The 19,730-nt window shown below is 41.8% G+C and overlaps 1 protein-coding gene across 1 annotated transcript in view; it reads right to left on the reverse strand.

Annotated features, from left to right (window-relative positions):
* Window positions 1-9,364: 9,364 nt before the first annotated feature.
* The window catches only part of LOC137334824 (metabotropic glutamate receptor 8), a 202,009-nt gene continuing 191,643 nt past the window's right edge, over window positions 9,365-19,730 (reverse strand). Inside the window, exon 9 of the mRNA XM_067999829.1 lies at window positions 9,365-9,900. Within this exon, the coding sequence (XP_067855930.1) occupies window positions 9,851-9,900 (50 nt within the window). The 3' untranslated portion in view covers window positions 9,365-9,850. The remainder of the gene's footprint in view (window positions 9,901-19,730) is intronic.

A 19,730-nucleotide genomic window follows, 5' to 3' on the forward strand; every position in this document is an offset into this window, starting at 1 on the left:
CGTACGATGCTGTTTGAGCTACATAGTTGAGCATTCTGTTTGCTCTGCTGATTATTGCTCCACAGAGATTGGAGCTGTTAAGCACAGGGTTCACTAATACCCCTCGAGTGATGCTTCTTGTGCACTAGGGAAGAGAAAGAATGATTAGAAAATGATTGTGCTTAGTTCTGCAATTAAAACAGACTCTACTTCGCAGTATGCGCACTGCATCCCCATGGCACTATGTGCAACAAGCGTATCCTTATTGAATCAAAAGTTTTTCGACAACAAACTCTTTATCTGGCCCATTTTTCTGGTGTACGGAGAGGAATTAATATTCTTAACACGGGTTACTAATGGCAGTTTTGCTGCTGTTTCTGTTTCTTCGATGCAGATTGTTTGACTATACATGAAATTAAAATTCTGGGTTTTTTTCATGTTTACAAAGGAAATATTGTTGAGATTTTTGTTAAAGCTGAACGTCTGACAACAAAGATCTAATTTTGGTACCACTGCATGATCTGTGGGGGAACGGAAGCTTCATTGACATTTTTAATCGATTTATTCTCAGGTTCTTGCACTTTATTAATGTATGAAGCAAATAGAACAAAACCAGAGGGACAACATTTGTCGGAGCCCCTCGTCCCCCTCTGGGGAAAATAACTGAATTTACACTTCAATTACATCAAGACAACTGTGGAATAAACAACATGGAAACAGCAGAGAATGTAAAAATATTCATACTAATATTGTCAGAGATGAAGTACCCTTTGGATAGCCCCAAAGCTTTCAAATCAATGTCAAGGAGCCACACATAGATTAATAAACAATAACAACTAAAGGACTGAAACCAAGATACACTTCATTTATGTCCAATAAACATATCCATTATTTTGATTGACAAATTGATGTTTGTTTTAAGCATTTAGGTTATTTATTAGCCATGGTTCAGTGGTAGCACTCTCGCCTCTGAGTCAGAAGGTTGTGGGTTCAAGTCCCACTCCAGAGACCTGAGCACAAAATTTAGGCTGATGCTCCAGTGCAGTACTGAAGGAGTGCTGCACTGTCAGAGGTACCGTCTTTCAGATGAGGCATTAAAATGAGGCTCCATCTTCCCTCTCAGGTGGAGACAAAAGATCCCATGGCACTATTTCAACCAACATCACTAAAAGAGATTATTTGGTCATTATCACATTGCTGTTCGTGGGTTCTTGCTGTGCGCAAATTGGTTGCCACATTACAATAGTGACTACACTTCAAAAGTACTTCATTGGCTGGGAAGTGCTTTGGGACGTCCTGAGGTCATGAAAGGCGCTATGTAAATGCAAGTTCTTTCTTCGTTCTATTTCTAAAGACTGGATGGGATGTTGCTCGAAGTGTACCCCTTTAACCACAGGTGTTAGGGTTCTCGAGGGATTGTCAGAGCTTCTAAGGGTCTATTCAGACTACAGCAGTAGCATCAATGTACTCAGATGCTGCAGTTGTAGTGTAAATGTAACTTTAATCCAGAGTCCAGCCTGACCAGGCACTAGAGCAAAGCAGAGTGAGACTCCCTAGACTCTCATCCTGCTTCAATTCAGAACGAGTTCAGGCTTTGACACGTGATTTACACTTCAGAAGCTTAGCATTGTGCAAAGCTAAAAATGCTTCACACAGTGGGGTTGGGGGTTAATTTTCACCTTTACTGCTTGGGCAGTAAATTGGCGGAGAAGATTGCCTGCCCATTATAGAAACCGCCCACCCGATTTCAATGGGAAGGAGAATCAGGCGAGTTCTATACGAACATACGAAATTGACGGGCTGGTCCATCAAGCCTGTCCCACACCATGATGGCCGGAGCATCATAACTAGACACTTCCTCCCTCCCCGCAGCCATGTAATCTCCTGGGAAAAAACCCAGGGCCAATAAAGGAAAAAATACTTTGGAAAATTCCTTTCCGACCCCCCCCACGCGATCAAAACCAGTCCAGGAGATCAAAATGGGCGGGTGATCCGCTCTGGTTTACCCGCCCAAGGGGTGAAGGTGAAAATTACTCCCACTGATTCTAAACTTTTAGCGCAAATGCACCATAGGAGACTTGAATTGTCTGTAACCCACTTGAACTTGGAACTTCTGGGTTTCAAACTTTTGAAGGTAACTTGGTAAGTTTGTACATATTCTTATATTTTCCATCATTCATTCTAACACACACATATTTTATACATCTAATATTTTTATGAAAAGAGAATTTGCCAAAGTACCTTCCTCACTTACCTCTTGAATCTTGCTTTGGCCCAGCTCAATCTTCTCTCTGCAGTTTCTTAAGGTTTTATTTTTCTCCTTTCCACTCCTCTCCTGAAGACAGTGATGCCCTTGCTAGCGTACAGTTCCACGGGTGATAATTGACCTCTGAAACCTCACCTGTGTGGTCATTACTTGCGCATGATCCTTGATAAAAAGAGTGCTGGCAAACTATTCAACTGTGAAAGACATTGGCACTACTGCCAATTGTACCACCACCCTGACTGAGAGCAGTTAACTAAGCACAGAATTGAGATTAAACCTAGGGCCTTCTTGGTCCATATGGCTGCCCCACTGACACAGAGTCGCCAGCCCTTGGTATTATGCTGTGGGATACTAAGGTACAAACAGCAAAACATTTATCTAAACAGCTTACTGTCTCCATGAGAGTAGTGGAGAGAGAAATTTCAGGTGAACGCATAAACATTCATACTCTAGTATGCCATGGAGTTATTTGAGGCCCAGTATCTTCTCCTCAAAACCATTAGCAAGGCAGGCTTTGAGTGAAATTCGTTTGGGTAGTCTTATTCCAGTTTTTAGTAGACATTAGTTGAGTCTTTGCCAGACAAAACTTCCCATAATTTGACAACATCACTCAGGTAGCTAGAGATAAGTATGGTTGGTGTGGGAAACAGTAATACAGTGGTCAGTGGTCAATGGGTTTTGGGTTTGGGTGCAATGTTGGGAGAGTACAGAGAGTGCCTCATCTTACGTCTGACTGATACTATATCTGATTGGTAAGTTTGCAATGCTTATACTGGGTGCAAAATAATTTTAAAAGGTTCAGTCCATTGTGTAGACACCTCTCATTGATAAATATAAATAAACTGACATCCCAAATGATAAAAAGGAAATTAGTCTCTAAACATATGTATTAAAAGGCAGACAAAAGGAGTGTGATACTGAGGGAGTGCTGCATTGCTGTCTTTTGGCTGAAAGGTTAAACCAGGAACCTGTGTGCCTGCTCAAGGCACTATTTGAAGAAGAGCTGGGGAATTGTTCTGGTGTCCTGGTCAACATTTATACCTCAACCAATAACATTAAAACGGAAATAAATGTTTTCCTTTTTCTGTGAATCATCTTCCACTGCTGATAGTGCTGACTCCACAGGTGCTAGACTGCCTTGAAGTATCTTACCCAAGGGCCCGATTTTAACTCCAGATCTTATTTAAATCCTGCTAACTGACTTCCCGCCCGTTCCAGCCAGGAAGTCAGTGGGAAAATTGGGTGGGCTGGAGGCCACCCACCAAGACCAGGTCGGGATTGGCTGCCGGGGCTGTCCCATGGGGCTCTCCTGATTGGGAAAGGGGAGAGGACCCATGGCAGGAGAGGCTTAAGCTTTCTTTGTGGGGCCCGAAGGAGCACTCCTTCTTCTGCTGGCTCCACAGGAAAGTAAAAAAGAAAGTAAACAAATATGTACCTTTTTTTGGCCTCTTCTGGACCCAATCCTGTTCCCTCCGAGATCTCTGCGCTTCTCCAATTCTTGCCTCTTGTGTATCCCCGATTTTAATCGCTCCACCATTGGCAGCCGTGCCTTCAGTTGCCTAGGCCCTAAACTCTGGAATGCACTCCGCCTCTCTACCCCTCTCTCTCCTCCTTTAAAATGCTCCATAAAACCTACCTCCTTACCTGTCCTAATATCTCCTTACGTGGCTCGGTGTCAAATTTTGTCTTATGACGCTCCTATGAAGAAACTTGGGACATCTTACTGCGTTAAAGGCACTATATAAATGCAAATTGTTGTTGGCGCTGTCTTCACTTGGTGGCTTCGTGACCAGACACGTATATGTTAAGAAGGGCCCCGTTGGGCTGGTGTCCTTGGTGCCTGTGCAGCTGAAATCGGGAAGCGACAGCTCCCAGTGATTCCAGGGCGGATGTTGTTAACTAGTTAAAATTGTGCCCAAGTGGTCCCCAAACAATGAGGGCACATTTACACTAAGAAAGACTTGCATTTATATAGCTCCTGTCATGGCCTCTGAACGACTCAAAGCACTTTACAGCCAATGAAGTACTTTTTGAAGTGAAGTCACTGTTATAATGTAGGAAACGCAGCAGCCAGTTTGCACACAGCAAGCTCTCACAAACAGCAATGAGATAATGACCAGATCATCTGGGTTGGTTTTGATGTTGGTTGAGGGATAAATATGGGCCAGGACAATAGCAGTAACTAAATTTTTGTCATGTAAGTAAAGAGTTAGGGCCCAACCTGACTGTGGAGAAATGTGATACCAGGATCGCTCCTTTCGGGGTGTCTCACTCTGCTTTGTCGCAGAATCAGGTCAGGCCCCCAACTCTGGACATGGGGGTCGAATTTAAGCAGGTGTTCTTCGAATCGGCTGCCATAACTTCGGTTCAAGATCCACGGAAACCCCGGAGAAACGGCAAAGTTATAACGGATGATCGGGAGCATCTCAGTGGGAAATTCAACCTCAGTAGCTTCAGCATCAGTCAAACTGAAATTACTTTACACCACAATATTGTAAATGAACTCCAAGTGCCAATGGACTACTTGACTCTGGATGGCATTGTCCCCACTTAACATCCACACATGTGGAAAACAGCCAGGAGTGGGAACGCTGGCCACATCTCCCCTCCCTTACTGGCGGGTACTGACGCTAATTGTAACACCCTTACTATGACCCCAGCTCAGATCCATTAATTGAGCATAAACCAGCAACCAAACTGTATGGCTCAGTTACTGGTTCTTCAAGAGAATAAGAATAGAGGTTAAACGCAGCACCGCGATGACACCACATGCCACACAGTGACTCTGGCTTAATCTTCCATATCTCCCACTGGCAAGGTCTAGAGCAACATTGGCAGGTGTTTCGACACAGACTTCATGTCCGTCCCCTCAGTCGTAGTTTATAACAGTGGGAGGCCAAAAAGCAGGGTAAGTGGAGCAAAAAACAGTATGGTTTCCTTTTATTTCCCATCCATTTATACTTGCCTTGTCTGTCTGTCCTTGTTTTGGAAGTTAAGACAAATCAGGCTCTGGTCTCTGGTCACAGTTCAGGACACATTTATCTGCAGTCTAACAGAGGGCAAATACGAACTTTTTGCTGAATAAGGTAGCACACTGGCTAGATTACTGGGACATGGCTATGAATCTCATCCAGATCACTGCAGTGAAAGTTTCCTTTCGTTGTTAGCTATAGGGGTGCTATCAAAATGGAGCTTAGGCAACCTAAACTGAGCTTTTAGTGGGTGTGAGTACACAGCACAAAACCATTCAAAATGTGGCATTAACTGCCAATCTCACCATCACTCCTTGTTTAGTGCTAAAAGGGGCATTGGGATTCACTTGTGGATCCAACATCCATGCTTTTGTTGGCTCCTCAAACCACCACATTTCACAAGCTGGGCAAATTGGATACAAATGGCCCCCCATTTTCCTGACCCCTATTACCTTCGCTGTTTGATTGCTGGCTGAAGAAAAAAATGAAATTCAAAGAGTTTGTACAATAAGTGCACTGATGTGTTTCTTAAGGTTTTTTTTCTCACTGATTTTCTTACCTACCCTCCTTTGTTGCTTCCTTGCTGAGGTGGGGTTTCCAGATGTCTGCTGCCCTCCAATATTCCATCCAACCGGTGATTCTTCATATACAAGTCTAGACAATGAGCTTTGACAGGATATTCGACAATAGGGGGCATCACATGTTTACACACGGGAACTTGCAGTAAAGATAGATAACAATCAAGAACAGTAACTCCCCCTTCCCCATCCCCCAACCCACTGGCACTGGTAGCAGCCAATATTTTTTACACATACAGGAGTTAAGTTTGGATTGTGGGCAGCTGTTTTCCCCTTGCTGAAGTGCTAGAGTTCTGAGACTTGAATTGAGGTGAGTTCAAGACCGGAAATTAGTTTACAAAAGAGATACCAAATTCAGCCAAAATTACAGACCAATACAATGCATTTTAGTGCAGTAAATAAGACAAGGGAGATCATATTATGGCCGGTGAAGGAAACAGGCATATTATTATAAAGGTTATTTAACATCTGTTATACTTGTTAGATTAACGATGAGGAGAGGTCAGAGAAGGGAAATTCTAGAATGTGCACGCAAGTTGTCGCCACTTCTGAAGCAAGTTCCTTTGCTGCACTTTCACTTTGCCCACTCTAAGAGGGGATGGAATAAGTAAAGGCCAATCAATCAATCAAGTCCATTTTTCCAAAGATCCCTCGCCTGGCATAAAGTAAATGAAAGAAAAGCCATGCCCTGACTGAAATTCATATCACTCATTCAAATTCCATGATAAATATTCTGCATCATGTCCTATTATAGTCACCACTGTGAGCTATTTTACTAAATGATATGATTTGTTACCTACTTTTAGAACAGAAGAAAAGTCAGAAATGAGAAAAGACCACTTGACCCATCAAAGATCATCCCTCCTGGCCTCTGGTTGTATTTTGTTTGACCCTAATGTTTTTTGCCAATTGGCTGTGCTTTAACACTCTTTAAGTCGACAGGTTTTTTTTCTGATTTCTGTTCTAATAGACTTTTCACAACTTTGGATGTGTTTGTTTTGGTCATAAAAAGCACTCCACGTGATATCAGTCTGGCGATATTATCATCGTATGACCGAGTAATGGGCCACTGTTTTGAGAATTCTCGCCATTTCCAGTGTGCAGCCGAAAGCCATGTATCACACGTTACCCGGACATAATCTGGCAACATTCCAAACATCCATTACCTTTCTGCTTGTGTGGAAGTAGATAAAACAAAGACAACAATGAAAATTCAATAACTTTTAGTCAATAAGTTTCAATAAAAAATACCAGATAAATACAGGAGAAACATTTCATGGTATTTACTGAACCTTTCTTTAACAAATGATATCAACAATATCAATTACAGTGGAGCCTATTTATGATCAACTCTTTAATTGTCTACAATTCTTTTTTGCTAGCCTCCCAGTTAGGAGATTAGGTGAAACTAGCCTTAGGCCTCTCTTCGGCAGTGCTCAATGCTGCTCTTTATCACTCAATGAGCCAGAGTGTCTCCTTAACAGTCCTCTCCCCCCCCACCCCTCAGCCTAAAACGGTGCACAAAGCCACCACCAGGTGCTTTGACGAACATCCCACCCAGGCGCCCATATGAGGTGGCTGAGTTCGAGTGTTGGTCAAGCCATGTTTTCTCACCCAGACCCCCTCAGTAGGACTCAATCGTCACGTTAAATGCAAACAGGCTGCTTCCAAGTATCACGTTTCAAGATGCAGCAATCTGGGTGTAGTTTCAACACGACTAAGATCAAGTGCCTTTTAAGGGTCAACATTTTCTTTGGTAACGTGGAGTTAATTTTATTAGGGATCCACTGTAATAAAAAAATTTAAACTGGAAGCCATTTACATTCGAGTACACACCTTGTCAACATAGGATCACTCCACCACTGCTTACATTCACCGGTTTCACAATGTCGCTCAGTGTAAATCATGTACCACATAGAATTATTTGCTAGCGCTTCACCAAAATTCATGCAGAACTTATACCGTCAATGTCATGCTGGAGATGATTATGACTAATGCATATTCTCTTAAGAAGTGCAAAAATGTGTACATGTAGCCAAGTGAAACTTGTAGGCTCTTGTCAGATGGGAGCACTGACTGGAGAAACGAGGGAAGAAACATAAAGTGGATCGTACTGCGATGTTGCTCATCATTTTGCTTTGTGCCACAATAAAACTGTGAAGCATTCATTACATGGATGAGAGGCTTTGAGCTTGTAAACTTAATAAATTCCATTTGAAAATACTACACTCCTTTTCTGTTGCTGCAGCTGAGCGCTTAATGTAATATTATATTAATCCAGAAATATAATTTGCTCTTTCCTCCCATGTGTTTTCCTCGAAAAAGGCAGATGCCTATTTGGTCCCAGTTCAGTAAGCAAAGCCTAATGCAATGTTTTTTAAGATCGACTGTGAGCTGTGTCGTAGGTAACTACAGCTGGCAGTCGTGGGTGAAGAGAAAAACTTTTTTTTCATCTTCGCTGATGTCTCCCCTGCCATTCTATAATGTCTTTCCTGGATTTAACACACTCAATATGGCAGCAGTAAAATGTTCTTAAACCGCCAGATTTGAGTGAAATGGAATTGTAATCAAAACAAGTTCAGGCAGTTTGATTAGCTTAGGAGCTAAACGAAGTAAACGATTCAAGATGTCTCAACTTAAAACAGTACTCTATAGCTCATAAAGGCAGTGGCACTTCTAGTAGTTAAACCGCTGAGCTCACATATGGTTCTCTTATGCTCAGTAGCACGGCAGCAGAGCTTCTGGTACGGATTTATCATAAGTGTGGTTGGTGGTTGTCGCAGAGAAAAAAATATTTTAACGTAATGGCCTATCATTTTTATTGTTGTCTGTTATACACGGGTTTGTGGCAGCATTGAATAATTGTGGTTTAGCTGGCCTGTACATAAAGGTTCACTGCACTCATCTCGAGGTGACTGCGGAATTTAAGGTTACATTTCGGCTTTTGCGAGTCATCTGAAAGCTGGATTGCGCTGTGTTATTTCTGAAGCGCCTTGGGATGTTTTACTACGTTAAAGGCGCCATATTGATGCAAGTTGTTGTTGTGTTTCATTGTTGTTTCTGGGATGTTTATCAGCTGCCCCACATTGTATGTATTGCCTGAAATAAAAGCTTAATGGATAAATAGCAGCATATTGTCAAGCAAGTTGGGGTTTGGGTGAAAATGATTTATATATCTATTCCCCGTGGTCATTTTTTCAATAACTTTCAACTAAAACAGGACCCCTTGCAGATGTACTAGATTTCTGTAAATGCCAAGAAAATAAGCAATGAAAATGTATTTTATACATTATTTGTACAGTCCTAGATCTTCTAAAACATAAGCTATAGATCAGCCATGATCTATTTGAATGGCAGAACAGACTTGAGGGGCTGAATGGCCTACTCCTGTTCCTAACGTCATTTATAATGGACTTCCTTCACGCCTAGTGCACCTGCTGATGATACCCATTCGCTGTGGCTTACCAGGTCGTAAACTAGAATGTAAGTGAGTTATTTCCATCATTTTCGGGAGGCGTTGACATTTCACATCAAATTACACTTGTTCCCGCGACCCAAAAAAACTCTGAAGTTTGCAAAACATTCCTTTATTACAAATAAATCCGTCGTATAAAAATTGACATGCTTCAACCTTTGCATTTATTTAAGTGCCACGCAGTGCTGCAATCCAGCTAGTCAGTACATACAACAAGCCCTTTTTTTTGCATAACGCAGGGCAGAGAAAGCCTTTCAAAACTAAGTTGAACAAGAATGAAAATTTGCACAATCACAAAACTTACAAGTAGAACAACAGGCATGGGTTCACTCTGGCCGACATTTCTCGCCAAATAAAAACTGACGATCGCACGATGACCTGTTTGTGTTTTCCTCATCACCGGAACCTGTGTCTCGGAATACACATCGGGATACCTCATCCTATTGAGCTGGGGGTTGCTCTTCCTTCACCCTCACGGCAGGTTGTGATTCTCTGAACGCTTTCCAAATGATGAGACGCGAGGGATCATTTTTGATACATGCAGTCTCTTCAGACTACTTCAGGCTTTTCACCACTCAAGTCAGTTTGCATGGTTGCTGTAGCTGATATACGTCGTCTTGGTAGAAGAAGCTGTTGAAGACAGATCCACAGGACAGATTTGAACAATGATTAGGGATGAGAGACTTCCATTATGCGGAGAGACTAGAGGAGCTGGGATTGTTCTTCTTGGTGCAGAGAAGATTACTGGGGATTTTATAGAGGTGTTGAAAATAATGAAGGGTTTTGATAGAGTAAATGAGGAGAAACTGTTTCCAGTGGCAGGAGGGTCGGAATGCAGAGGACACAGATTTAAGATAATTAGCAAAAGAACCATGGGGGAGATAAGGAGAATTTTTTTTACCCAGCGAGTTGTTATGATCTGGAATGCACTGCCTGAAAGGGTGGTGGAAGCAGATTCAATAATAACTTTCAAACTGGTATTAGATAAATACTTGAAAAGGAAACATTTGCAGGGCAATGGGGAGAGAACAGGGGAGTGGGACTAATTGGATAGCTCTTTCAAAGTGTGAAGTCATACATTTTGATTAGATGAATGAGCAGAGGCAATATGAACTAAATGGTACAATTTTAATGGGAGTCCAGGAGCAGAGAGACCTGGGGGTGTATGTACACAAATCTTTGAAGGTGGCAGGACAAGGTGAGATGGTTGTTAAAAAAGCATATGGGACCTGGGCTTTATTAATAGAGGCACTGAGTACAAAAGCGAGAACGTTTTGCTAAACCTTTGTAAAACACTGGTTAGGCCGCAGCTGGAGTGTTGTGTTCAATTCTGGGCACCACATTTTAGGAAGGATGTCAAGGCCTTAGAGAAGGTGCAGAATGTTACCAGGGATGAGGGACTTTAGTTACGTGGACAGACTGGAGAAGCAGGGGTTGTTCTCCTTAGGTTACAGGGGGATTTTATAGAGGTGTTCAAAGTTATGACTGGTTTTGATAGAGTAAATAAGGAGAAACTGCTTCCAATGGCAGAAGGGTTGGTAACCAGAGGACACTAAGGTGACCGGCAAAAGAGCCAGAGGCAACATAAGGAAATTTTTTTTACGCAGCGAGTTGTAATGATCTGGAATGCACTGCCTGAAAGGGTGGTGGAAGTAGATTCAACAATAACTTTCAAAAGGGAATTAGATAAATACTTGAAGGGAAAAAATTTACAGGGCTACAGGGAAAGAGCAGGGGAATGGGACTAATTGGATAGCTCTTTCAAAGAGTCGGCACAGGCATGATGGGCCGAATGGCCTCCTCCTATGCTGTAGCTACTATGATACTATAGATACAATGATAAAGAGCCAGCACAGGCATGAATGGCCTCCTTCTATGCTGTATGATTCTATGATCAACAGTAATCATACAATTCTTATTCCCAATTCTTAGCACCTGTTAAGATGATAGAACGACAAAATTCTTAGTGCTTGTGGCATACTCAAATATTATTTAAGGTTATAAATGCAACTCAAACTTGTTCAATTGTAATATTGTTTAGAATGCAGTTTTACTGTCATTTTGGTGCACTAATTCTACAGTAATTTTTTAAAATTCATTCACAGGATTTGGGCATCGTTAGCAAGGCCAGCATTTAATGCCCATCCCTGATTGCCCTTGAGAAGGTGGTGGTGAGCCGCCTTCTTGAATCGCTGCAGTCGTGTGGTGAAGGTTCTCCCACAGTGCTGTTAGGTACGGAGTTCCAAGATTTTGACCCAGTGACGATGAAAGAACAGCGATATATGTCCAAGTCGGGATGGTGTGTGACTTGGAGGGGAACGTGAAGATAATGGTGTTCCCATGCACCTGTTGCCCTTGCCCGTCTATGTGTCAGGTTAAAAATGACATAACTGACATTTGCTATGAAACCCTTTTAGACTAATGATCTTTTATGTCCAATTACCAAGCCCTTTTGAGGGCTACATAGACTTTTATCGTTTGGCATAAAAATAATGAAGAATGATCGTACCCAAAAATTTTAGGTTTAATGCGTTGTATTTAATATTAATAGACCATTGTACCTTTAAATGGATTATGTTTAATACTTGTAGGTTGGGGCATTGCAACTTTAAATCAGAGAGCATTACATTCTGCAGTGCAGATATTAATGTGCATAAATAATTTGATCTTTTTCTAATCGTATTTAGTAAGAAAAGTAAATTAAGTGCAGATTTCCTAATTTTAGAAATAGTGGGGTAGACTTTCCCTCTGTGTGGGTTTCGGGAGGCCAGTTGGCTGCCCCGATAGTGCCAGCAGGAGACCCGATCCATTTTGAGGGCCGGGCCTCATTATCGTGCCGATCCTGGGCTGCCACAATATCGGGCAGTCTGTCTGGCCTCCAGGCCTGGAGAAATATTTGTCCGGGAAGTTTGGGGCGGGGGGCAGGGTGGGATGGCGGCAGGGTGTTGGGGGGACCCCGAGCAGCAGTGGCCTGGCTTGTTTTTTTGGAGCCCAGAGGAACTCCTGTCCCAAAATGGTCGTTGGGGTCCTATGTATGTCATGGGACCCCAATCTGTATATTATAAGGGCCTAACGCCTGACATGGGTGGACACACCGGCTACCCAGCGATAGGCCCTCGGGAAGATGGTGTTGACCACACACAGGGTTGCCAACCCTCCAAAATTGTCCTGGAATCTCCAGGAATTGAAAATTAATATCCAGCACACTGCTGTGAGCAAACTGGGAGAGTATTCATAGGGATACTTTCTTTGAACACATTTGTTTACTAGGTATGGAAATATTGGAGTTGGGAAAAAAGGCTGTTTGACTGAGATTCAAGAATCATCCAATTGAGTCATGAAGAGTCGATTCGCTTTCCAATTGGCGTGGGAAGGCGGTGCACTGTGATGATGGATGCGTTGGCCGACCAACGGTGGGAGCGTGGAGGTGGGGCAGTGGGAGTCAGGGCATCATGTAATGAAACCTCCAGGAATATATCTGACCAGAGTTGGCAACCCTTGCCACAGCATTAGCGGCAATGGGGTGGTAAGTCCATACACCACCATTTTTGAGGTGCTTGTGTCCCATATCTGCCTGGTGTGCATAATAAAATTCTCCCTCAGTGACTATTACAAATATTAGCAGACTGTATTGGAGAGAGATTAGGAAGCAGTGCAACTTCCTTGTAAAGGATGACATTTATTTGTGGCTCAGCCATCCACGCAGTCATCTGCTTTACTTTCCGATGATAAGCGACTGCAGTACTCCCAGCTGCAGTAAAAGCACTGCAGCCTCATGACCAGCTAATGAGGAAAACAGCAAAAATGTTGCAGGCAGCACTTTCATTGACTGCAAAGCTCAGTTATCGACAGTGTGTTTTACATTAACCTTTCAAACGTCACGTGAGGTCTCCTGGGCGCCAATTTGAGATCACGCCTGGAACACTATTCATTTTTGTTTTAGAAAGAGAAATAACTTTCATGATATTCAGAAATGCCCCATTAGTCATGAAAAATTAACATACAGTTATCAACAATACCAGTAGGCAGGAAGCTATTACCATGAATGTAGAAAAATTAATTTTGGGACATTAAATGGAATGAAGAAGAGCTTCAATTTCTATAAGTTCCTCAGTGAGGCTGAGAGGTTTATGCTTTATTTCACTGACAGAGTTATTACCCCTATGCTCACTGATTTACAACGGCTCCCGGTCCACCAATGAAGGTTTGCCAAAACATCTTTATCATGAGGACGATGTTCCTTTAAGGTATTACATTAATATACCAACTGAAATCCACAGAGATGTAGTCGGTGACCTAAATTTTAGATGCAAATAAAGCAGTATTGAAAATCCTGGTTTTATTCAATGGATTATTGTCTGAGACAATGGAACACATAAGTGGATTTAATTGCTCATCAAGGAATCTTTTGTTTGTAGTCCTATCTGCTTTCCACAATGCACATTCAACCATTGCTTAAAACGTAGCTCCAAGTATAAAGGAATAGCATACAGTTATAGGATACTGCCTGAAAACAGAGGTCACATTTTAACCTGAGGTGGAGCAGTCTGGCATTCGTATCTGTAAAATGTCATTTACAATTGCTCTATCACGCCCTTTTGCTTCAAGTATTCACTTTTATCTGTGTAAGTTAATATCGAATGCAAGTACTGAAAGCAGGCCATGCATAATAGAAGTTCTTTGCTGGAGCAAAGTATCAGTGAAATTTCAGGGTTGTTTTAATTGCACCTTACTAGATATATTATTTTTCCTAACGGCAACCCGATCTTAAATGGAAATAGCGACTATTATGGGGAGGATTGCTCCATAAGAAGTCCATAGCAGGTTTGTCATGATAGCATCATTAAGGGAAGGAAAGGTCTTACATTTATTTATACAGCACCTTTCACAACCTCAGGACGTCCCAAAGTGCTTTACAGACAATGAAGTATTTTTTTTGACGTGTAGTCACTGTTGTAATTTAGAAAACGCGGCATCCAATACGCACGGTCCCACAAACAGCAAGGAGATAATGACCAAATAATCTGTCTTTTTTAGTGGTGTTGGGATAAATATTGGCCAAGACACCGGGGAGAGTTCTTCTTCGAAATAGTGTCATGGGATTTTTCATGTCCACCCGAGAGGACAGACGGGGCCTCAGTTTAACGTCTCATCCGAAAGACAGCACCTTCGACAGGGCAGCGCTCCTTGTGCTGAAGTGTCAACCTAGATTATGTGCCCAAGTCTCATGGTGTGGGTCTTGAACCCACGACCTTCTGACCACAGAGGCAAGATCATGTGTTTCATTCCATCGTCTCAGAACACCTTGTATATTGTGGAGTCTGTTCGCAACAGTCAGTGACAAGGCACAACTCAGCATGGCTGCTAAAACATCCAAAATGTTTCAAGAGTTTCCTCTCTCATCCCTTTTACATGATGTCATTGGGTTCCTACTTTTATTACATTTCTCCTAGTAAATTTCATTAAATACAACTACATTGGTCATAAATTAGTTGATTCCTATTAAGAGTAAAATATACTAAGAACATAAGAAATAGGAGCAGGAGAAGGCCATCTGGCCCCTAGAACCTGCTGCTCCATTCAACAAGGTCATGGCTGATTTTCTACCTCAACGCCATTTTCCTGCACCATCCCTACATCCCTTGATGCCTTTAATATCTAGAAATCTATTGATCTTTGTTTTGAATATACTCAATGACTGAACCTCCACAGCCCTTTGGGGTAGAGAATTCCAAAGATTCATCACCCTCTGAGTGAAGAAATTTCTCCTCATCTCATGGCCTACCCTTTATTTTGAGACTGTGACCCCTGGTTCTAGATTCCCCAGCCGGGGGAAATATCCTCCTTGCATCTACCCTGTAAGAATTTTGTATGTTTCATTGAGATCACTTCTCATTCTTCTAAACTTTAGAGAATACAGACCTAGTCTACTCAATCACTCCTCATACGACAATCCCGCCATCCCAGGAATCAGTCTGGTGAACCTTCGTTGCACTCCCTCTATGGTAAGTACATCCTTTCTTAGGTAAGGAGACCAAAATTGTAAACAACACTCCAGGTGTGGTCTTACCAAGGCCCTATATAATTGCAGTAAGACACCTTTACTCCTGTAATCAAATCCTCTTGTAATAAAGGCCAACATACCATTTGCCTTCCTAATTGCTTGCTGCACCTGCATGTTAGCTTTCATGACTCACGTACAAGGACACTCAGGTCTCTTTGAACATCAACATTTCCCAATCTCTGACCATTTAAAAAATACTCTGCATCTCTGTTTTTCCTACCAAAGTGGATAACTTCATATTTTTCCACATTATATTCCACCTGCCATGTTCTTGGCTATTCACTTAGCCTGTCTATATCCTCTTGAAGCCTCTTTGCATCCTCCCCACAACTCACATTCCCACCTAGTTTTGTGTCATTAGCAAACTTGGAAATATTACATTTGGTCCCGTCATCCAAATCATTGATACAGATTGTGAATAGCCGGGGTCCAAGCATCGATCCCTGCGGTACCCCACTAGTCACAGTCTGCCAACCTGAAAAAGATCCGTTTATTCCTACTCTCTGTTTTCTGTCTGTGAACCAATTCTCAATCCATGCCAGTATATCACCCTCAATTCCATGTGCTCTAACTTTGTTCACCAACCTCCTGTGTGAGACCTTATCAAAAGCCTTCTGAAAATCCAAATGCACCACATCCACTGGTTCCTCCTTATCTATTCTACTAGTTACATCCTCAAAGAATGCCAATAGGTTTGTCAAACATAATTTTCCTTTCATAAATCCGTGTTGACGCTGCCAAATCCTATTATTATTTTCTAAGTTTCCTGTTATCACATCCTTTATAATAGATTCTAGTATCTTCCCTACTACTGATGTCAGACTACCAGATCTGTAGTTCCCTGTTTTCTCTCTCCCTCCTTTCTTAAATAGTGGGGTTACATTTGCTACCCTCCAATCTGCAGGAACCATTCCAGAATTTTGCAAGATGACAGCCAATGCATCCACCATCTCTATAGCCACCTCTTTCAAAACCCTCGGATGTAGATCATCAGATCCTTGGGATTTATCAACTTTCAGTCCCATTAATTTCTCTAGTACTATTTTATTACTAATACTAATTTCCTTCAGTTCCTCATTCTCGCCAGACCCTTGGTTCTCTAATATTTCTGGGAGGTTTTTTGTGTCTTCTTCTGTGAAGGCAGACACAAAGTATTTGTTTAATGTCTCTGCTATTTCCTTATTCCCCATTGTAAATTTTCCCGTCTCTGTCTGTAAGGGACCCACATTTGCCTTCACCAGTCTTTTCCTTTTTACATACCTATAGAAGCTTTTACAGTCCGTTTTCATGTTTCTCATTAGTTTACTCTCATATTCTATTTTCCCTTTCTTTATCAATTTCTTGGTCCCCCTTTGCTGAATTCTAAAATGCTCCCAATCCTCAGGCTTATTGCTTTTTCTGGCAACTTTACATGCCTCTTTCTTTGATTTAATACTATCTTTATTTTCTCTTGTTAGCCACGGTTGGACCACTTTTCCTGTTGGGTTTTTGTGCCTTAAAGGAATATATATTTCTTGCAAATTATGTATTAATTCTTTAAATGCTAGCCTTTTCCTGTCCACCGTCATACCTTTTAATGTAGTTCCCCAATCAACCATAGCCAACTTGTGCCTCATACCGTCGTAGTTTCCTTTGTTTAGATTTAAGACCCTAGTTTCGGATTGAACTACATCACTTTCAAACTTAATGAAGAATTCTATCATATTATGGTCACTCTTCCCTAAGGGCTCCTTTACAACAAGGGTTATTAATTAACCCTTTCTCATTGCACAATACTAGATCTAAAATAGCTTGTTCCCTAATTGGTTCCTCAACATACTGATCTAGAAAACCATCTTGTATACATTCCAGGAATTTGTCCTCCCACAGTATTAGTGTTAATATGGTTTGCCCAATCTATATGTAGATTAAAGTCCCCCATGATTATTATATTACCCTTGTTACATGCACTTCTAGTTTCCTGCTTTATACCATGCCCTACATTATTTGGTGGCCTATAAACAACTCCCACCAATGTTTTCTGCCCCTTGCTGTTTTTTAGCTCCACCCAAACTGATTCTACATCTTGATCTTCTGAGCTAAGATCCTTTCTCACTATTGTACTGATCTCATCCTTTATTAACAGCGCTACTCCACCTCCTTTTCCTTTTTGCCTGTCCTTCCTAAATGTTGAATATCCTTGAATATTCAGTTCCCAGCCTTGGTCACTCTGCAGCCACGTCTCTGTAATGGCAATTAGATCATACCCATTTACTTCTATTTGTGCTGTCAATTCATCTACCCTGCTCCACCAAAATTGCTCTTGTTATCAACCCACTTTTCTTACTAACTGATCCAAACTGGGTACATTAGTTTTAATCCAGTTGTACAGTAGAACATTTAACAACTGTTGACAAGAAATTGGGGAACATTTCAGACACAACCTGATGAGATGAGATGAGATGAGGCATCCTGTTAATGGAAACCTTTTATGAACAGCATATAAAACATTTGGAAGCAGCAGTTGCATAAAGATATGCTTAATGGTGGAAATGCAAGGACTGAAGAGCACAAGATCACTATGAATTTGTTTACAGTTAAAATAGACTGCTCTTGAACAGAAGCCTAATGACATAGAAGGCAATGAGAAAGAACACGTTCGCACAGGTAATTTGCTCTTGAAACACAACTTCACTGGACAAACACATCAACTTCAGCCTGTGTGGAACCACTTTATAATGAGCTGCTTTCAAGTTTAATGCTCATGGGCTCAATAAGTCTGAACACTGTTCAATGAATGTAACTACTGATTTACATTGAATTACATTGAATTTACAGCACAGAAACAGGCCATTTGGCCCAACTGGTCTATGCGGGTGTTTATGTTCCACATGAGCCTCCTCCCACTCTACTTCATCTAACCCAATCAGCATACCCTTCTATTCCTTTCTCCCTCATGTACTTATCTAGCTTCCCCTTAAATGCATCTATGATATTCGTATATACCTGTAGTAGCAAGTTCCACATTCTAACCACTCTCTGGGTAAAGACTGCAGCTTATCTGATAGTTTCATTTCAATGTAAATGATATTTTTAAACCCACATTAAAATGAATATAGACTTATTTAAAGTAAATATGGAGTACATTATTTCCAACTGAATCAAAAAATATTACAGTAGTCAGTTCTGAGATATTGGAAACCAAAATTGTCCTATTAAGTACCACACAACATCAGTTATCACTGGTTTTCAGCAGTCTCAGTTATATCAATCCACTTAGGGAAAGGCTATATCCCTTTTTCAGAGCAGCTTCTACTTTCCCCCTTTTCTTACACTCTGTAACATCTATTGTTGAGAGGACAGCCTGTTCTGGGGTCTGTTCACTGCGTGCTAGACCTAGAATCACTCTCCTGATTTTCCCTCTTTTCCGGTGAGGAATCATTTGATCTCTCCTCAGCAGCTCCCCACAGGTACACAGTTGAGTCCAGAACAAGTGATGTGGAGGACTGTGTCTCATTGCTCCGTATCACAGTATGTTGATGCTCTAAAGTGCTGCAACACAAAATTCACTAATGTTATCTACTAATGTGGCACGCCTCCTGACTCCACAAAGCCTCACCACTACTTACAAGGCACAAGTCGGGAGTGTGATGGAATAAACTCCACTTGCCTGGATGGGCACATCTTTAAGAACACTCAAGAAGCTCAACAATATCCAGGACAAAGCAGTCTACTTGATCAGCACCGTATTCACTAGCCTAAACATCCACCCCCTCCACCATCGGCATACCGTGGCTGCAGTGTGTACTATCCACAGGACGCACTGCAGCAAGTCACCAAGGCTTCTTTGACAGCACTTCCCAAACCCGTGACCTCCACTGCCTAGAAGGCAAGGACAGCAGGTGCATGGGAATACCATCACCTCCAAGTTTCTCGCCATCTTGACTTGGACATATATCGCTGTTCCTTCATTGTCACTGGGTCAAAATCCTGGCACTCCTTACCCAATAACATTGTATCACAGTATCATAGTATGTTACAGCACAGAAGGAGGCCATTCGGCCCATCGTGCCTGTGCCGGCTCTTTGAAAGAGCTGTCCAATTAGTACCGCTCTCCTGCTCTTTCCCTGTAACCCTGTCAATTTTTTCTTTTCAAATATTTATTCAATTCCCTTTTGAAAGTTATTATTGAATCTTCTTCCATCACCCTTCCAGAACATAACAACTCTCTGCGTAAAAAAATGTTTCCTCATGTCGCCTCTGGTTCTTCTGCCAATCGCCATAAATCTGTGCTCTCTGGTTACTGACCCTTCTGCCAATGGAAATAGTTTCTCCTTATTCACTATCAAAACCGTTCATGAATTTTGAACACCTCCATCAAATCTCCTCTTAACCTTCTCTGTTCTAAGGAGAATAA

Source organism: Heptranchias perlo, chromosome 18 (genome assembly GCF_035084215.1).
Source record: "Heptranchias perlo isolate sHepPer1 chromosome 18, sHepPer1.hap1, whole genome shotgun sequence".
NCBI lineage: Eukaryota > Metazoa > Chordata > Chondrichthyes > Hexanchiformes > Hexanchidae > Heptranchias > Heptranchias perlo.